The sequence below is a fragment of the Delphinus delphis genome, chromosome 2, assembly GCF_949987515.2.
Source record: "Delphinus delphis chromosome 2, mDelDel1.2, whole genome shotgun sequence".
Lineage (NCBI taxonomy): Eukaryota > Metazoa > Chordata > Mammalia > Artiodactyla > Delphinidae > Delphinus > Delphinus delphis.
In genome coordinates, this window is record NC_082684.1 from 812,374 (window position 1) to 832,909 (window position 20,536).

Genomic DNA, 20,536 nt, shown 5'->3' on the forward strand with positions numbered 1-20,536 from the left:
CTATACCACAAAGCTACAGTAATCAAGACAAGTATGGTGCTGACACAAAAACAGAAATATAGATCAATGGCACAGGACAGAATGTCCAGAGATAAACCCATGCACATATGGGCACCTAATTTACGACAAAGGAGGCAAGCATATACAGTGGAGAAAAGGCAGCCTCTTCACTAAGTGGGGCTGGAAAACTGGACAGGTACATGCAAAAGAATGAAATTAGAACACTCCCTAATACCGTACACAAACATAAACTCAAAATGGATTAAAGACCTAAATGTAAGACCAGACACTATAAAACTCTTAGAGGAAAACATAGGAAAAACACCCTTTGACATAAATCACAGCAAGATCTTTTTTGACCCACCTCCTAGAGTAATGGAAATAAAAACAAAAATAAACACATGGGACCTAATGAAGCTTAAAAGCTTTTGCACAGCAAAGGAAACCATAAACAAGACAAGACAACACTCAGAATGGGAAAAAATATTTGCAAATGAAACAGAAAAGGATTAATCTCCAAAATATACAAACAGCTCATGGAGCTCAATATCAAAAAATCAAACAACCCAGTTAAAAAATGGGCAGAAGACCTAAATAGACATTTCACCAAGGAAGACATACAGATGGCCAAGAGGCACATGAAAAGATGCTCAACATCACTAATTATTCGAGAAATGCAAATCAAAACTACAATGAGGTGTCACCTGATGCCAATCAGACTGGCCATTATCAAAAAAATCTAGAAACAATAAATGCTGCAGAGGGTGTGGAGAAAAGGGAACCCTCCTGCACTGTTGGTGGGAATGTACATTGATACAACCACTGTGGAAAACAGTATGGAGGTTCCTTAAAAAACTACAAATAGAACTGCCATATGACCCAGCAATCCCACTACTGAGCATATACCCTGAGAAAACCATAATTCAAAAGAGTCATGTACCACAATGTTCATCGCAGCACTATTTACAATAGCCAGGACATGGAAACAACCTAAACGTCCATCGACAGCTGAATGGATAAAGAAGAAGTTGCACATATATACAATGGGATGTTACTCAGCCATAAAAAGAAACGAAATTGAGGTATTTGTAGCGAGGTGGATGGACCTAGAGTCTGTCATACAGAGTGAAGTAAGTCAGAAAGAGAAAAGCAAATACCATATGCTAACACATATATAGAGAATCTAAAAAAAAAATGGTACTGATGGACACAGTTTCAGGGCATGAATAAAGAGGTAGATGTAGAGAATGGACTTGATGACATGGGGTGGGAGGGCGAAGCTGGGGCGAAGTGAGAGTAGCATCAACATGTATACACTACCGAGTGTAAAACAGTTAGCTGGTGGGAAGCAGAAGCATAGCACACGGAGATCAACTCGGTGCTCTGCGATGACCTAGAGGGGTGGGATAGGGAGGGTGGGAGGGAGGCTTAAGAGGGAGGGGATATGGGGACGTGTGTATGCATATGGCTGGTTCACTTTGTTGTGCGACAGAAACTAACACAGTGTTGTGGAGTAATTATACTCCAGTAAAGGTCTATTTAAAAAAAAAAAAACAGAACAGAAATCAGTGGGGGAGTAGAGGACACTCCACATCCCATTAGCACTGAGGTCAAAGGAAATCCAGACACTCTGAGTCCCCTTCCGGCGCCTCCTACTAATGTTTCCAGGATGCTGGACTTCATTTCTAGGAGCACTGTTCTCGGTTGCAGGCTATTCAACATGGGAGGATCCCCTTTCTAAGCCAGATGGGCTGAGAAAGGGGAAGCTTAGGTTTTGCTGTAACACTGCCTGGCCTTTATATAAGTTGGGGGTTGGGAAAATGGCCTAAAATGTGTCTCTTACAGTTAGATCTTTTTGCCACAGGATGGCAAAATGTACTGAGGTTCCCTATGTTCAGGCCTTTATGGCCCTTTATCATAACCCTGCTCAATGTGGCTCCTATAATTGAATGCCTGAGAAATCAAAAAAAAAAACAACTCTCCTGACATTCTAAACGATCCTCTTTTAACCACCACCACCCTGCACCCAGCTCTCAGGGGGGAAACCAAGCTTCTCCTACTCATGCAAATTCCCTCCAGATTCTTCGGTCAAACTAAGACCCCCACCTCCCCAGAGGGACAACCCCTGATGGGACAGTGTATCAGTCAGCCTGCCCCTGTTATTAGGGCCAATTTGAGCAATATTTGGTCTATATTTTAGCTATGAAACTATGACTACAGAAAAAGAAAGACGATTTTTTTGACACTGGATGGCCACAATATTCTTTAGACTCTGGAGAAAGTTGGTTAAGGTAAAACTCATTTGAAATTACAAAACTGGTGCTTTTTTCATGTGCAGTTAGAGAAAGCTAGCTTGTTAAAACACTTTTTTTCAGAATTCTGACCCTGAGAGAACAAAAATATGCCTAGGGGAAAACTTGAAATTAACTCTTATGCTGTCCTTGAAATACAGACTTAGCCCACTTTGCCTGAGACTTCGGCCTTGGATTAATTAGTAGAACTTCAAGCCAAGAAAAAGAAAGAGACAAAGAGGCATTTAAACCTCAAGTGGAAACTATGAGATCTCTGTCTGGATGTATTTATGCCTCAGTTACGTGTCTTTGTCTTTGGACAATATCGCAGAGGTTAATTTGTAAATGAGCTCTATTTACTTGGCTTTTCTTTTTTTTTTTTTTTTTTTTGCGGTACACGGGCCCTCACTGCTGTGGCCTCTCCCGTCGCGGAGCACAGGCTCAGCGGCCATGGCTCACGGGCCCAGCCACTCCGCGACATGTGGTATCTTCCCGGACCGGGGCACAAACCCGTGTCCCCTACATCGGCAGGCGGACTCCCAACCACTGCGCCACCAGGGAAGCCCTACTTGGCTTTTTAAAAGTAAGCACTTACAAATCAAGCAATTCTAAATAGAAGAGGTACTAAGCTAAATAAATTTCAGGTTCACATGACCTGGGAAATATTCAGTGTTGAATCTCTTACAACGTTTGTACACTTTGGAAATAATTATGTTTCGGTTTTTCCAGATTTTTGGCAACTTGAAACTTTAGAGCTTTGCTAAATCAGGTCAAATGAGAAGAACTCATTAAAGGTCTAAATCATTTTCAAGATAAAATACTGGAATATTGATTGCTGAACAAATCTAAATTTACCTTTTGTCTTCTTACAAGAGGGGAACTAAAGATGTTTCGCTTTATTAGACACATGCCTTGTACCGCACTGAGAAAAGAAATTGTGCTTTGTGAAAGCGCATGTGTTTAGAGGTTATGGAATACGTTCTTAAGGTCGCTAATCAGAAAATGCCAACATGACAAACAGTTCACAATTGCTTTCGTCTTGGTTTTCACTAGAGATTAAGGTTTTTAGGGGTTAAAAATTATAATACATCATTAAAGCTACTAAAAGGATAAGGGAGGGACTTCCCTGGTGGCACGGCGGATGAGACTCTGCGCTCCCAATGCAAGGGGCCTGGGTTCGATCCCTGGTCAGGGAGCTAGATCCCACATGCATGTCACAACTAAGAGTTCAAATGCCACAACTAAGGAGCCTGCCTGCTGCAACCAAGACCCCACACAACCAAATAAACAAATAAATAAATATTCAAAAAAAAAGGATAAGGGAAACATTTCGGTGTGTGAAGCAAGTAGAATATATGTTGTCAGTGATAGAAGACAAGAAGACTGGAATTTGGTTTTCTCTCTCTGTTAAGAGAACAAAGTTTCCTTGGAAAGCTGCCCTTGGTGACAGATTGTATGAATTTATTTGACTTTAAGTGATTTATATTTGCTTTTAAAATCTTTTGTCACTTTGGTTGAGTAAATAAGAATTATTTCACAATGACCTATGATTCTATTTGACTAAGTGTTTTAAAACTTTTTGATATTTTTAACAAACTTCCCAAGAGTCAAATTCTAATTAAAGTTCTTCTGACCTCCAGCTAACTTTGAGGTGCTTCAGAGGGCCCCTGGAGCATCTGCAAAAATATATATTGAACTAACTGGGATTATTTGACAGATTCAATTACAGGAGAAACATTGTCAAATAAAAGGTAATAATAACAGAATCTGTAAAGATTATGGCACGTGCAGACAAAGTTCATTCCACTTCTACAAAAAGATTAACCCCTCATTGTCAGACTTCTGCCATCCTGATGTCCTTGTAGCATGGCAGTGGTCTACTCCAAAATCAGAGAAATTGAAATGGGTCAACAGTCACTGTAAGTTAAACAGTCAGGGCTATGGGGAATCCAAGATGGCTGGCTGCTTGGCTCCTCCCGGCTCCCTGGCAAGCCTCATTTTTTATTTGATGGGTTAAAGCCTTCGCTGGCTGCAAGGCTGATGCCCTCACAATGAAAAAGGAAATGGTTAGAAAATGTGTTTTCCACTGGGGGTACACTTTCTATAATCTCCGGTGATCAAGGCACCCACTTCACTGGACAAATCATACAAGCCTTAACCAAAAACCTTACAAATTTCTTAAAATTATCACTGTCACTATCACCCTCAACCATCAGGCAAGGTCAATAAAACTAATGGAAAAACTGGACTCAAACAAAACCAAAACTAATTACATGGGATCCAACGAACTGCTAACTAGGATTATAATTTTTATGACTTTTGTCTGACATCTTACTGGCTTCTAATCTTTGTTTTTCAGATATAGAGAAGCCCTTCTCCTCAAGCTACTTACGGTTCACAGCAATTAGGTGATTTACACCTGTGGGGAAAATGAAAACGTTTTTCTTTTCTCTCTGCCTTGTCCCTCCAGAAATTGCAGACACTTGGTTATGAGCAGACTTGTCAGGTAGATTAAAGAAAGACTGTCTCCTGACGTGTACAGGAATCTCCAAATATTTGGGGGACCTCTAGAAGAGAGAGATCCACCAGGCAAAATGTGACGGCAGGACATTGGCATGGCTTCCTTGGCCTTGAGGGGCCTTTTGTGAATTTAGTCTGGACTCCTTCTGAGGAATTACACCAGAGTCAGTATGGAGGAGCCTATGTGGTCAATGGGCCAGACTTATTTTAAAAACAAATTAGTCTTGAGTTGGCTGTGTTTAGTGGAGATGAGGGTACTTTAGGGGGGGAAGAAAAAGAGGATTATGTTTCACTAAATATTAAATTCTAGATTTGTTAACTAAGGTGTTTACTAAAACCCGCTTCCCAGATGGTCCCTTGATGTTATGTTATATTGCTACAAGATTTAATTAAATTATTAAGAGGACACTCTAAGTTTGTTTCTGAAGCTTAACTTCTGTAATCAGTCTTTGGATAAAGATCTCCACTATCTACAAACAGGAGATTAACACCAGGCTATGGTCATTTAAGTTTAAAGGAACCAGCCTAGTAATACTAGAAAAAACAGACTAAGTGAGGCAACCTGGGGATATACTGGGCTGCACCTAATGAGAGTTCTTGACCTACCTTCTTACTTATGACCTTCCTAATAAGTACTGCTAGCTATTTTATTTTTATTGCCTGTTTTACAAAATCATTCTTTCTTACATTACCAAATGTGTGACTGAGCCTCTGATAAGATGATAATATAGAGTCCCATATGAGGTCAATGATTGTAATGGTGTAACTCTAGGTATGGGAAGAAACACAAAGAGGGAAGAGTTTCCTGGACCATAAGAGACTAGGGAGACAGGTGGTCCAGAGACTTTGGGCTACTGTTAATAAGGCCTACTCCAGTGACAGCACATTGAGTGGCCTGTCAAATAAATCTTTGCCAGAACTGGGAATGAGCATTCCTAGCGCTGTAGGACGAAATGGTCATGAAATGCCCCCCAAACCTTGGTCAGATTCATGACCATGAAGGGACCCTGCCAGCTGGAGACTGGCGCTTGTTGCCTGCCTCTGCCAGGATTAAATCATGAGCCATTACGGCTGCCAACCGTCAACAGCCCCTGCATGTAGTTCAAGGTGGAGCTCAGGAAAGAGGCACTCTGTGCTCTGGGAGAAACTGACGGAACAGGCCTTCAGATAGATGTTCCCAGGTAAGGATTTTTAAGAACCAAAATTCTTGCATCTTCTCATACTAGAAAAACACTAAAGTCGTTAATGGTGACAACTGTTTGGGCTGTTAAGGAACAAACTACAGTTAAAGGTCAAGATGGAAGAACTGTGGTTCAGACATCCAAGGTAATACTAGGTGACACTATGGGTGTGATTTCAGACATCCGTGTATTGCTGAGAACTTAAGTTTTATGAGCTGTGTCAGATGTGAGGCCATCAGCTATTCTCAAGACAACACCAGCTGGCAGCTGGTAACTGCAACCTTACGTCTGCAAGGTCTCCTCTCGTACCTGCTACATTTTAGACAATGAAATTGCTTTAGATCAGATGGTAACAAGATGAAAAACATGTATGATGACAAATTATGTGTTAATACCACACTAAGCTTTAAAACCCACTTAGATAAAACCAGATAAGTGGCCACCTGGCTACAAGTATCTTCGAAATGCCAGGTCCAGACTGGTTTTCAGACTTATTCTCCTGAAAAGAAAGGAGATCGATTTTGTCTATTAACATTCAGGTTGCCCAACTACTTCTAACTGGGTCTGTTACACCTGCATCAATCACAATGGGCTAATAAAAAAGACGTTGTGGCCAAAAGACCAAAACAGAAGCAGTATTGTAAGAAATTCAATACAGACTTTAAAAATAGTCCACATCAGAAAAAAAAAACTTTTAAAAAAACGTATATAACCATGCCAGATGCTCCATTCCTTTGGACAGGGTAACCCAAGCGCTGACACTGCCCGGACCACCAGCAAAAACTGCTATGAAACATAACCTGGTTCTTACTCCTCCTTGGGCCCCTGGTTACAATAATTCCTTTACTGATCTTTGACCCCTGCCTTCTTTTAACCAACTTGTTTAGTTTGCTCTCTCTAGAACACAGCAGTCTTCTAGACAAGATGACAATAATGCAAAGATTCCAGCCACTCCTCAGAACAGGTCCTGCCAAAATAACAACAGAAGTCACCCTGGGCCCCTTAACAAAACGGAGCTCTGGGCTTCCCTGCAAAAAAAAAGAAAAAGAATGGAGCAAGAGCTCCATGACCCCCAGCTAGGTGGCATCTGCGAGCCCCATGCCAGCCTGAAGAAGCTGCAGAAGACAGACGTTCACCCTTCATCTTCCCAATAAAATATCACGTGGTTCACGTCTCTCAGGGGAGATTTGGGGTAAGAGGCAGATGGGCCCCTGGGCTGAGTCGCTGGAGCGTGCCAGCAGAGGAAACTGGAGCTCTGTTTTCCCTGACACTCCAAGGACAAAGTCAGTGGCAGGAGCTGAGCCCTGCTGGAGTAAAGAGATAAGACGACCACGTCTATCGCTCCTGAGGTCAGGGAAAGCTCCCCGACTGCACATGCGCAGGAAGCCTCCTCGGGGGTCAAAAAGGGAGGGCGTGCCAGCCCATAATGTGTTGTCAAACTTCCCGCTAGCCTTTGCATTGGAATCTTTTTTTTTTTTTTTACGGTACACGGGCCTTTCACTGTTGTGCCCTCTCCCGTTGCGGGGCACAGGCTCCGGACGCGCAGGCTCAGCGGCCATGGCTCACGGGCCCAGCCGCTCCGCGGCATGTGGGATCTTCCCAGACCAGGGCACGAACCCACGTCCGCTGCATCGGCAGGCGGACTCTCAACCACTGCGCCACCAGGGAAGCCCGCGTTGGAATCTTTCTTGTCAAAAAGATATAGACTTGTCAGGAGGGCCCTAGGGCAGGTCAGATGTGGGTAAAGAGGCGAGGTAATGGGCCAGAGGAAGACAGAGATCCGGGAGAGCTGCTCTGTACAGACGAGCCGAGCACCCCTTCACTTCTCATGAGGGAGGACGCCCACACCCTCTCTCTCCAGGTGAGTATTTCTGCCTCCTCCTGTCTTCAATAAGCTACTTCTCTAGCCCACATGTTGTGCTGTGCTTCTAATAAGAAACTTTATACCTGCTTTTTAGTTTTTGCCTCCTTGAAACATTCTTGCTTTCAAACAGGGCAAGAGCCAGGGCAACTTACCTTCTAGCCTCCGGCCCCTGGTGGTCTAGCAGCTAGGATTCCTGGCTTTCATCCAGGATACCCGGGTTCGATTCCTGGGCAGGGAACTAAGTTCCCGCCTCAGGACCGCTCACTGCTGTCTCTCCGAGAACAAGACCTCCACCCATGGCACTTCCGGGTTGGGGGCTACAGTGTCTCTCAGGATCCCCAATCCCAGACTAAGGCTGAAGGTACGGGACAGCCCAGGGGGCGCCCACAGGGTATGAGGGTCAGTGTCCCCCAAAGATGGGACGACCAGTCTCAGCCCACACACAGCAGTGGACAGGCTGCACGCTCTCTCTCACCTAGAGGGCCATTTTCGGGCCCCAGTGACCATCGTGAACTCTGTCCCCCGGGGAACAGCTGTGGCCGGAATAACAACTGCCCGCTGACCGTGCACGTTACACTGGCCTTTGGTCAGATATCAAGGCCCACGGATGGAGCCACGGAGAGGAGGAGGGAAGAGGTGGAAGACAGAGGTCTGGAGGGGAGGTCATCCCGGCAGGTAGGCAGGACGAGGCAGGGGCTGGGCTGCAGGCTGCGCCCAACCACACACTCTCCAGGGTCAGGAGAGGTGCCCACCAGGGTAGGGACACCCAGAGGGCTCAAGCGAGGGCTGCGGTGGGCAAACCAAACACAATCCCTGCAGAAGGTGGAAAGCCACGACAGCTGGGGTGCGCACCCTGTCCCCTGGGTCCACCACACCCCACACACCCACAAGAGACACTCCGGCTGCATCTGGACTCCCCCAGGCCCTCTGAGACAGAAACCACCCAGAAGAAAAGGGAACTACAGGAAGCAAGTCGTGCCACACGGTTTCAATCCACTTCTTAATATTTGCAGGGTTGTGGGCAAGGAGTTCACACTTCCAGGAACTGGTTACCAGTCCTAGGAAGCAGGGCTGCAGACACAGAGCACAGCCCTGAAGAGCCACATGTGCCTGGGGCCAGAGCAGGGAGGGGGCGTGGAGCCCTGGGCTGCAGGGGAGCGAGGCCAGCCACCCAAGCCTTGGTGAGTGGGGTCTGAGAGGACCAGGGCAGGCAGTGGAATGGAGCCACGGAGGGAAGACTGGCCTCGGGGACCCACAGAGCGGCGGGAGCAGCCCAGCGGGCACGGGGAAGGCGGGCTGCCCAGGGCTCACGTGCTGCCCAGGGCAGGGACTAGGGAGCCCAGGCAGGGGCGTGTCCACACCAACAGGGCTGGAAACACAGGGGCGGCAGAGCTCGGTGGGGCTGCTTGGCCTTCGAGGACCGTGATGGGCTGGGGGACGGGAGCCTCAGGGCTTCGCTCAGCCAGATGTACTGCAGGCACAGGGCTGGGCTGGGGCTGAGGACGAGGCCAGGATGGACAGGTGGCTCTGAGCGAGGACAGAGGGAAGACGCTGGCTAGCACAGGGGAAGGAAAGCCCCCCCCATGGCGGGGGGCTGAGGGTCCGGTCCAGGACAGTGGGGCCGGCTTGAGTCCCAGGGCAGTGGCAGGCGGGGTGGCGGTGGGCTCTGGGCTGGGGCCGGGACCCAGGACAGCGGGAGCTCCGGGAGCACAGCAGGCAGGGCTGGCCTGGGCTCCTGTGTGCCCCGAGCTGGCCGCACAGGGGAGGGGCTGAGCACACAGCTGCACAGGCTACAAAGGGGCAGGGGAAGCCAGGGCCTGAGGGCCAGGAGCAGGGGCTGGGGGCCGGGAGCGGGGAGGCAGAGGGCAGGTGACCCGGCAACTGGAGGGAGAAACGACCAGAGCAGGATGCCGGGGTGGTGGGAGAAAGAGGGTGAAGCTCGGAAGGCCAGGAGCTCCTCTGGGAGGGGCCCACGGTGCGACAGGGGCTCTGCCAGGGGAGAGGGGTTGAACACAGGGTGGGCACCTAGCGACTCCAGGGAACAGAACTCAGCCCTGGGAACGAAAGGAGGCAGGAGGGAAGCTGCACTAGGGTGAGGGCTCGGGGATGGGCCAGAGGGGCAGGGGTGCTGAGGGCCAGAGCTCCAGGGACAAGTGGCAGGGAGGCAGCAGGTGAGCAGGGGGCTGGGAGGACAGGGGGCTGCCTGGGAACATTGGGGGAGCAGGTAGAGCTAGTGTAGGTGAACCTGGGGCAGGGAGGGCAGGGGCCTGCCTGGGAGCTTTGGGGGAGCAGGTAGAGCTAGTGTAGGTGAGCCTGGGGCAGGGAGGGCAGGGGGCTGCCCGGGAGCTTTGGGGGAGCAGGTAGAGCTAGTGTAGGTGACCTGGGGCTGGGAGGGCAGGGGGCTGCCTGGGAGCTTAGGGGGAGCAGGTAGAGCTAGTGTAGGTGACCTGGGGCTGGGAGGGCAGGGGGCTGCCTGGGAGCTTTGGGGGAGCAGGTAGAGCTAGTGTAGGTGAACCTGGGGCAGGGAGGGCAGGGGGCTGCCCGGGAGCTTTGGGGGAGCAGGTAGAGCTAGTGTAGGTGAGCCTGGGGCTCGGGGGGTAGGGGGCTGCCCGAGAGCTTTGGGGGAGCAGGTAGAGCTAGTGTAGGTGAACCTGGGGCTGGGAGGGCAGGGGGCTGCCCGGGAGCTTTGGGGGAGCAGGTAGAGCTAGTGTAGGTGACCTGGGGCTGGGGGGGCAGGGGGCTGCCTGGGAGCTTTGGGGAAGCAGGTAGAGCTAGTGTAGGTGAACCTGAGGCAGGGAGGGCAGGGGGCTGCCCGGGAGCTTTGGGGGAGCAGGTAGAGCTAGTGTAGGTGACCTGGGGCTGGGAGGGCAGGGGGCTGCCTGGGAGCTTTGGGGGAGCAGGTAGAGCTAGTGTAGGTGACCTGGGGCTGGGGGGGCAGGGGGCTGCCTGGGAGCTTTGGGGGAGCAGGTAGAGCTAGTGTAGGTGAACCTGGGGCAGGGAGGGCAGGGGGCTGCCCGGGAGCTTTGGGGGAGCAGGTAGAGCTAGTGTAGGTGAGCCTGGGGCTGGGGGGGTAGGGGGCTGCCCGAGAGCTTTGGGGGAGCAGGTAGAGCTAGTGTAGGTGAACCTGGGGCTGGGAGAGCAGGGGGCTGCCTGGGAGCTTTGGGGGAGCAGGTAGAGCTAGTGTAGGTGAACCTGGGGCAGGGAGGGCAGGGGGCTGCCCGGGAGCTTTGGGGGAGCAGGTAGAGCTAGTGTAGGTGACCTGGGGCTGGGAGGGCAGGGGGCTGCCCGGGAGCTTTGGGGGACCAGGTAGAGCTAGTGTAGGGGTGCCTGGGGCTGGAGGGCAGGGCGCCAGGGGCTGCCTCAGAGCTTCTGGGGAGCAGGTAGAGCTAGTGTAGCTGAGCCTTGGGCTGGGAGTGCAGGGGCCTTCCTGGGAGCTTTTGGGGAGCAGGTAGAGTTTCTGCAGGTGAGTACGGGGCTGGGAAGGTAGGTGGCTTCCTAGTAGCATTGGGGGAGCAGGTAGAGCTAGTGTAGGTGACCTGGGGCTGGGAGGGCAGGGGGCTGCCCTGGAGCTTTGGCGGAACAGGTAGAGCTTCTGCAGGTGAGCACGGGGCTGGGAGAGCAGGGGGCTGCCTGGGAGCTTTGGGGGAGCAGGTAGAGCTAGTGTAGGTGAGCCTGGGGCTGCGGGGGTAGGGGGCTGCCCGAGAGCTTTGGGGGAGCAGGTAGAGCTAGTGTAGGTGAACCTGGGGCTGGGAGGGCAGGGGGCTGCCCGGGAGCTTTGGGGGAGCAGGTAGAGCTAGTGTAGGTGACCTGGGGCTGGGGGGGCAGGGGGCTGCCTGGGAGCTTTGGGGGAGCAGGTAGAGCTAGTGTAGGTGACCTGGGGCTGGGGGGGCAGGGGGCTGCCCGGGAGCTTTTGGGGAGCAGGTAGAGCTAGTGTAGGTGACCTGGGGCTGGGAGGGCAGGGGGCTGCCCGGGAGCTTTGGGGGAGCAGATAGAGCTTCTGTAGGTGAACACGGGGCTGGGAGTGTAGGGGGCTTCCCAGGAGCCTTGGTGGAGCAGGTAGAGCTAATGCAGGTGAGCCTGGGTCTGGGAGGGCAGGGGGCTGCCCATGAGTTTTGGGGGAGCAGGGAGAGCTTCTGCAGGTGAGCCCGGATCCGGGAGGCAGGGCGCTGCCTGGGAGCTTTGGGGGAGCCGGTAGAGCTAGTGTAGCTGAGCCTGGGACTGGGTGGGCAGGGGGCTGCCCGGGAGCTTTGGGGAACCAGGTAGAGCTAGTGTAGGTGACCTGGGGCTGGGAGGGCAGGGGGCTGCCCGGGAGCTTTGGGGGAGCAGGTAGAGCTTGTGCAGGTGAGCCTGGGCCTCGGAGGGCAGTGGGCTGCCCGAGAGCATGAGGGAGCAGGTAGAGTTTCTGCAGCTGAGCATGGTGGGTGGAAGGGTAAGGGGCTGCCCCAGGAGCTTTGGGGTAGCAGGTATGCCTTGTGCAGGTGAACAGGAACCTGGGAGGGGATGGGACTGCCCTGGGAGCTTTGGGGAGCAGGGAGAGCTTGTGCAGGTGAGCAGGGGTTTGGGAGGACAGGGACCTGCCCAGGACCTCAGCAGACCAGGTACTGGGGTGAGCAGGTGAGTAGGCAAGTGTCATAGGGTGCAGGGACCGTTGGTGCTGTGGGCCCAGCGCTCCAGGGACGGTAGGCAGTCCGACGCCAGTTGAGCAGATGACATGAGGGTACAGCATCCCTGAGCTGAGCCCAGAGACCTGAGCCTAGGGGACTGGCAGGGCAGGACGCAGGGCAGCTGGCAGTGGGGGCAGAGCAGGGAGTCCTACAGGAGAGCGGGCTGGGGGCCCCCCTGGGGTGTGCGGAGGGCCCAGGGCAGGAGAGAAGGGACGCAAGGGCAGGGACGACTCAGGCCTGAGACGGTGAACCGGAGCTCAGATGGGCAGAGGCTAGACACTCGATGGACAGGAAGCCCGGGCTCAGCTGAGGGGCCAGGATGAGGGGTGGAGGCAGGTGAGGGAGCATCTAGAGGAGGGGAACCTGAGTGCCCTGAGAAAGGAGAGCAGCCTTTCCACTGGAGCTCAGGGGGCTGGTAAGGCCGGGCGCAGGGGGCTACCCCAAGTACTCAGGGGAGCAGGCGGGGTTGTGCAGGGCAGCAGGGGGCTGCGAGGGCAGGGGCTGCCCACGAGCCCTGGGGTCAGGGGACGAGGGCCTGAGCTAAAGGTGCTTTGGTCTGGTGGGAGGGGCCAGGCGGACGGCAAGGCCGGGTGGAGAGAGGACCATGGGAGGGAAGGTCTCTGGGGCTGAAGGGGCACGGGCGACCCTGAGGGGACCCAATGGGCCGCAGTTCTTGTACCCAGGGTCCCAACCCTGTTCCAGGAGACTGTAGGAGCTGGGACAGGAGGGGTGAATGTGCAGAAGTGAGGTGGGGTTGACAGGGCAGTGGACTTGGCAGAGGGGAAACGAGGGGCTCTTTAGGGGCTCAGACGGGTCTGCATACCTGGGCTGCGCAGAGCAGGGTCAGAGGGGACAGGTCCAGCCGGGGAATGGGGCTTGGGGTGCCAGCACCCTGCAGGAGGAGAAGGCCAGGGGCAGTGCAAGGCTCCCGGGGATGCCAATGGGCAGAGTGATCCAGAACACACAGGCCCTGGGTGGCAAAGAGCAGGCCAGGACAAGGGGACAGGAGCAGGGCAGGGTAGTGGGCTCAGGGAGCAGTAGCCACTGGTCAGGGCTCAGACCGAGGGCCTGATCAGGCCAGACACCCACAGGAGGGTAGGGACCCCGGGGATCTGTTAGACCCTGGGCTCAGTGGTCACCCAGCACTGGCCCCCAGCTGTGTCTGGGGCCCACAGCTGCAGACGCAGGGACCTGGGGTGGGAGACAGCCATGCTGGGCCGCTGGTCTTCAGACACGCTGGAAGCACAAGGTCACTGGGCTCAGCAATGGCCCAGGCCTGCACGCCTGATGCCCTGCCTGGACCCTCGCAGGGGTGAGACCCTGGCAGTCACACGGCCTCCTCCCTCACAGTCTCCGTCAAGGCCCCGGAAGTCTACACTCTGGATTCCAGCTGTGGGAGCACAACCGGCTCCACAGTGGTCGTGGGCTGCCTGGTCTCGAGCTACATCCCTGAGCCAGTGACCGTGACCTGGAACACGGGCGCCCAACCCAGTGACGTGCACACCTTCCCATCCGTCCGAGGGTCCTCGGGGCTGTACTCTCTCAGCAGCACTGTGACCGTGCCTGACAGCACCCCGTCCGGCGAGACCTTCACCTGCAACGTAGCCCACCCGGCCAGCAGCACCAAGGTGGACAAGCGCATCGGTGAGAGGACGGGCCGCAGGGAGGGTGTCCACTACGAGACAGGCCCGGGGTCAGCCCTCCCACCTGAACGGACTGCACACCAGGGATGGTGAATCCCGCCCAGGGTGTCACAGGAGGCCTGTCTCTCTCCCTCACCTGAAGGCCTCCCAGGCTCAGGGAGGGGGTCCTCTGGGCGTTTCCACCAGGTCCAGGGTGGGCACAGGCTGGACGCCTCCCCCAGCCCCTGGGGCCACAGAGTGGGCACAGGTCTCACCTGCCAAAACCTGCCCCTGCCCTAAGCCCAGCCCCAGGCCGTCCCCAACCCCGGTAACCTCCAGTCTGTTCTCTGCAGTGTTCAAGGGCTCCACAACTCACCCATGCCCCGAGTGTCCCAAATGTCCACGTAAGTCAGCCGGCCTCATCCTACGCACCTCGGGGGTGGACCTCGCCCAGGCGTGGCCTTGGGGCTTGGGGGAGGGGGATGGATGGGTGCCCAAGAGGAGGTCTACCCAGGGGCTGACTCCCTACCGTGTCTCCCCAACCAGCCCCTGAGCTCCCAGGAGGACCGTCCGTCTTCATCTTCCCCCCGAAACCCAGGGACACCCTCACAATATCCCAAACTCCCGAGGTCACCTGCGTTGTGGTTGACGTGGGCCACGAGGACCCCGATGTCCACTTCTCCTGGTATGTGGACGATGTAGAGGTGCGTACGGCCAAGACGAAGCCAAGGGAGGAGCAGTTCAACAGCACCTACCGTGTGGTCAGCGCCCTGCCCATCCAGCACCAGGACTGGCTGAAGGGAAAGGAGTTCAAGTGCAAGGTCAACAACAAAGGCCTCCCGGCCCCCATCGTGAGGACCATCTCCAAGGCCAAAGGTGGGTCAGGTGGACGGGCGCAGGAGGGTCCCTGGGGGCCAAGAGCAGTGACCATCATGCTAACAGCCATACCTCTCCCCACAGGGCAGCCCCGGGAGCCGCAGGTGTACGTACTGGGCCCAGCGCAGGAAGAGCTGGCCAAGAGCTCGGTCAGCGTCAGCATAACCTGCATGGTCACCGCCTTCTACCCGAGCGACATCGACGTGGAGTGGCAGAGAAACGGGCAGCCGGAGCCAGAGGGCAACTATGGCACGACCCCACCCCAGCTGGAGCCCGACGGGTCCTTCTTCCTGTACAGCAAGCTCAGGGCGGACAAGAAGAGCTGGCAGCGGGGAGACACCTACACGTGTGTAGTGTTGCACGAGGCTCTACACAATCACAACACGCAGAAGTCCATCACCCAGTCTTCGGGTAAATGAGCCCCACGGCATTGTTGCCCCAGCGAGCCCTCCCTCCCCTTGGGCTCTCAGGGTCCAGCGAGGACACCTGAGCCCCAGCCCTGTGTACATGCCTCCCGGGCGCCATGAAATAAAGCGCCCAGCGCCGCCCTGGGACCCGCAATGCTGTCATGGTTCTTTCCGAGCAGAGCCCTGGGGCACGCGGGCCTGCATGGGGCAGGGGGGGCCCGGCGCTGGGTCACAGTTTGTCACCACCAGTGCGGGAGAGCTGACCCCCTCAGGGCCGGACCCAAGTGTGCGGGCCTGTGCAGGCCGCTTGGGGGCTGCCCGAGGCCGGGGAGGGCCCCTCCCGGAGGGGACAGCTGCTCCGGCCGCCCTCCACCCCGCAGCTGCTGGGGCTGGAGTGTGTGCCCGGAATGGGAGAAGCCCACCAGAGACCCTCAGGAGAATGAGTGCCCACTTCTTCCCGCCCCTGTTCCAGCCCAAGCTGTGGGACACTGGCCGTCCTCGTCCCCACATTCCTGTCCCCGGCTCCAGAGTCCGCGTGCTGGCTCTCTGCCCTCACGGGGGCCACACACAGCCCGGGGTGGGGGGACGGCCCTGCTGCACTGTCAGGCACGGGAGATCAGGACCCCCGCCCCTCAGGCCAGGTGGCTCTGCCCTGCTTGTCCCTGCCAGGGGCCAGGCCTGTGCACTCGTGGGGACACGCATCCCTGTGCCCACAAGGGGCAGAGGCAAGCAGCCCTGATTGCCCAGGGAGGGACCCTCCATACGCACCCGTGGACACTGAGCCCAGAGCCATTGAAAACAAGCCCCCCACTGAGCCACACCAGCCGGCACACCACCGCCTTCATCCACATGCACTCACCTGCCCGCGCACACACGTGTGCAGTGCACCCACCACAACACCCACATGCGTGCACACACGCGGGCCTTGCACACGGGCCCTCCCACAGGGCAGCCGCACAGACGCACACCCGACCACAGAGCTGGGTCTCATGAGCCCTCACCGTAGACCCCAGGCTGGTCCCCACCCTCCAACGCCCACGGGACAGAGACCAGCACTGTGCTGCCCCTTCCCTGGGCCAGGGCCCACAGCCCACACGCTCTGCTGACACTCCCGCCCTCCGGGTCTGGCCCCCAGCGGGAGAGGCGGCCGGGGCCTGAGCCACTGTCCTGCAGGGGGTCCGGGCACCCTCCCCGCAAGCGCCCCAGCTCAGCGCACAGCACAGGGGAGGGAGCAGGACCCACTGGCCAGGCCGAGACGGGGGCCCAGGCTGGAGGAATGGGGGGCTGGGGCCGGTGCTCAGCGGCTGTCCTCAGGTGCCTCTGGCCCGGCCCACCGGGGCATCCCGCCACCACCGCGCCACACTGGGAGCCGCGCTGCGAGGCCCCATGAGCCCAGCCCTGCCCCCGGGGGCAGGCACAGCACTGACCCCACCCTCCCTGTGCAGAGCTGCTGCTAGAGGAGGAGACCTGTGCTGATGCCCAAGACGGGGAGCTGGACGGGCTGTGGACGACCATCTCCATCTTCATCACCCTCTTCCTGCTCAGCGTGTGCTACAGCGCCACCGTGACGCTCTTCAAGGTGGGCGGGCCGGCCCCGCGGCGCCCTCGCTGTCCCCACTGTGTCTCCTCCTGGCCCCCGGCCCCTCACTGTCCCTCAAGTCCCCTCACTGTCCCCTCACAGACCCTCACTGTCCTTCACTGCCCCTCACTGTCCCCTCACTGCCCCTCACTGTCCCTCAAGTCCCCTCACTGTCCCCTCACAGTCCCTCACTGTCCCTCACTGTCCCTCACGGGCCCTCACTGTCCCTCAAGTCCCCTCACTGTCCCCTCACAGACCCTCACTGTCCCCTCACAGTCCCCTCACAGACCCTTCACCTTCCCTGACTGTCCCTCACTGTCCTTCACTGTCCCTCATGGCCCCTCACTGTCCCTCACTATCCCTCACTGTCCCCTCACAGTCCCTCACTGTCCCTCACGGGCCCTCACTGTCCGTCATGGGCCCTCACTGCCCCTCACTGTCCCTCACTGTCCATCACGGGCCCTCACTGTCCGTCACGGGCCCTCACTGTCCCTCACTGTCCCTCACTGTCCCTCACGGGCCCTCACTGTCACTCACTGTCCCTCACTGTCCCTCACTGTCCCCTCACAGTCCCCCACGGTGCCTCATTGCCCCTCACGGGCCCTCATTGTCCCTCACTGTCCCTCACTGTCCCTCACTGTCCGTCAAGTCCCCTCACTGTCCCCTCACAGACCCTTCACCTTCCCTGACTGTCCCTCACTGTCCCTCACTGTCCCTCATGGCCCCTCACTGTCCCTCACTATCCCTCACTGTCCCCTCACTGTCCTTCACTGTCCCTCACGGTCCTTCACAGTCCCTCACTGTCCTTCACTATCCCTCACTGTCCCCTCACTGTCCCTCACTGTCTACTCACAGACCCTCACTGTCCTTCACTATCCCTCACTGTCCCCTCACTGTCCCTCACTGTCCCTCACGGTCCCTCACTGCCCCTCACAGTCCCTCACTGTCCCTCACTGTCCCTCACGGTCCCTCACTGTCCCTCACTGTCCCTCAAGGGCCCTCACTGTCCTTCACTGTCCCTCAAGGGCCCTCACTGTCCCTCACTGTCCCCTCACAGTCCCTCACAGTCCCTCACTGTCCCTCACTGTCCCTCACGGGCCCTCACTGTCACTCACTGTCCCTCACTGTCCCCTCATAGTCCCTCACTGTCCCTCACTGTCCCCTCACAGTCCCTCACGGTCCCTCACTGCCCCTCACAGGCCCTCACTGTCCCTCACTGTCCCTCACTGTCCCACACTGTCCCCTCACAGTCCCTCACTGTCCCTCACTCTCCCCTCACAGTCCCTCACTGTCCTTCACTGCCCCTCACGGGCCCTCACTGTCCTTCACGGTCCCTCACGGTCCCTCACTGTCCTGCACTGTCCCTCACTGTCCCTCACTGTCCCCTCACAGTCCCTCACTGTCCCTCACTGTCCCTAATGGGCCCTCACTGTCCCCTCACTGTCCCGCACTGTCCCGCACTGTCCCTCACTGTCCCCTCACTGTCCCTCACTGTTCTTCACTGTCCCCTCACTGTCCCTCACTGTCCCTAACAGGCCCTCACTCTCCCTCACGGGCCCTCACTCTCCCTCACTGTCCCTCACTGTCCCCTCACTGTCCCTCACTGTCCATCACTGTCCCCTACTGTCCCTCACTGTCCCTCACTCTCCCACACTGTCCCCATCATGGCCTCCTGTCCCCCCGGAACTCCTCGCTGTCCGTCGGCCCGGGGAATGGGGACAGGCCCTGGGGGGCGGCCCGGGTGGTTTCCAGCCTGCGCTCACTCCCGCTGCCCCTCAGGTGAAGTGGATCTTCTCGTCGGTGGTGGAGCTGAAGCGGACGATTGTCCCCGACTACAGGAACATGATCGGACAGGGTGCCTAGCGCTCGCTACGGGCTGCGTCCTGGGCTGCCCCTGACCTATAGGACCACGTCTACCCCCCTGTACCGCTCAGCCTGCGCCAGGCCTCTCCTCCGCCCGCTGACCTCGCCAGCCTCTGAGCTCACGAGCACCCTCACCTGCACCCCCGGCCTCTGGCCTCGTGGCCACCACAACCTGCCCCCCACCCCACTCACAGACCCGAGGGGACCGCAGGTGATGCCCAGCCTGAGCTGATGTCCCCGCAGGACACCTCCGGGACGCCAGGGACCACCGGGAACGCCCGGGTCGGCGTGGGGGTCCCCCTCGAACAGGAGGAGGCCGGCATCTGGGCCTCTGCACAGGGCCTGGCCCCTGCATCTTGTCCCGGCCGAGCTCCAGACGCAGGGTCCCCGGGAGGAGGGCCTGTGCCAGATGCTGGAGGGGAGCCGCCCGCCTCTCCCAGCAGGAGAGCTTCTGCAGGTGCCGCTAATGGTCCCTCAGGTCACCTCTACCGAGGACACTGCTCAGAGCAAGGCCTGGGCCCGAGGCCGCTGCAGGAGCCCCAGCGCGGGAGGCAGTGAGGTCCAGCCAGACCGGCCTCCCGGGGAGCACGCTGTTGACCTGGTGCCCCGCGGGCTGAGCTGGAGGGGCTCCCGGAAAAGAGGGCAGAAGACGCGGCCAGCCCATCCTGCAGCCAAAGGCCTGAGGCACGTACAGCAGGAGCTCCGCCTGCACCGGGGTGGGGGTGAGAGACGCGACCCGCGTAGGGCCAGCCTCGGACCCCAGGCCCCCGCCTCAGGGCCCGGTACCAGCTCTCCGGTCTCTGCGGAAAAGCGCAGTCAGCATGCGCGTGTGGTGGAGCTGCTCCCGGACTGGAGAGAAGGGCCCCGTGATCGCAGCTCGGGAGGCTTTTCTCCTTTCTGAACATGGGGCCCGTCAATGCTCTTCGCTGTGTCTTCATTTTGTTACGACAATAAAGTGTTCTTTACAGTCGCCTAGCTCGCTGAGAAGTCTCCCTGGGTTGACACGCCGCCTACCCCCGGGAAATCCACAGCCAGTCTCCCCCATGCCACCACCCAAGCCTGGGGTTCCCACCTGGCCTGTGGGTGCAGGGGCGAGCCAGGGGCCTGGGGGAGCCATGGGGAAGCCGCACGTGTTGGGTGTGTCTGCACAGGCGGCTGTAACAGACACCACAGGGGGCCTTTGACCACAGACGTCACTGTCTGACACCCTGGAGGCTGGAATCCCAGATCCTGGAGGTGCAGGGCTGGCTTCTCCCGAGGCCTGGCTCCGTGCCGCGTAGACGCCGTCTTCTCCGTGTCCTCACGTGGTCGTCCCTCTGTGCGTGTCTCTGTCCTAATGTCCTCCTCTTTTAAGGACGCTGGGCAGACTGGATTAGGACCCACCCTAGAGACCCCAGTTTACATCACCACATCTTTACAGACCCCATCTCCAAATACAGTTACATTCTGAGGTCCTGGGAGTCCGGGCTTCAAAGCTGGAATTTGGGGACACAATTCAGCCCAAAACAGCCGAGCTGGGTGCGAGAAAGGAGGACCGGGGGGACGCCAGGACCCCAGGCCAGGAGGGGCAGCGGTGGGGAGGGGCTGCCAAAGGGGAGCAGAGCCAGACCCGGCTCACCGCTCAGGACAGACGGCAGTGAGAAGGACCGCAGGAGGGGAGGGGGTCGGG

At 56.8% G+C, this 20,536-nt stretch overlaps 2 gene segments (V, D, J or C); both read left to right on the forward strand.

Moving 5' to 3' along the window:
* Positions 1-20,536, forward strand: part of LOC132417612 (immunoglobulin alpha-2 heavy chain-like) — a 159,891-nt gene that overhangs the window by 76,316 nt on the left and 63,039 nt on the right.
* On the forward strand, positions 12,238-15,586 carry LOC138414007 (Ig gamma chain C region-like). The segment is given in 5 exon segments: positions 12,238-12,319; positions 13,838-14,164; positions 14,496-14,546; positions 14,689-15,018; positions 15,103-15,586. Coding segments are annotated over 5 exon segments (1,125 nt in total).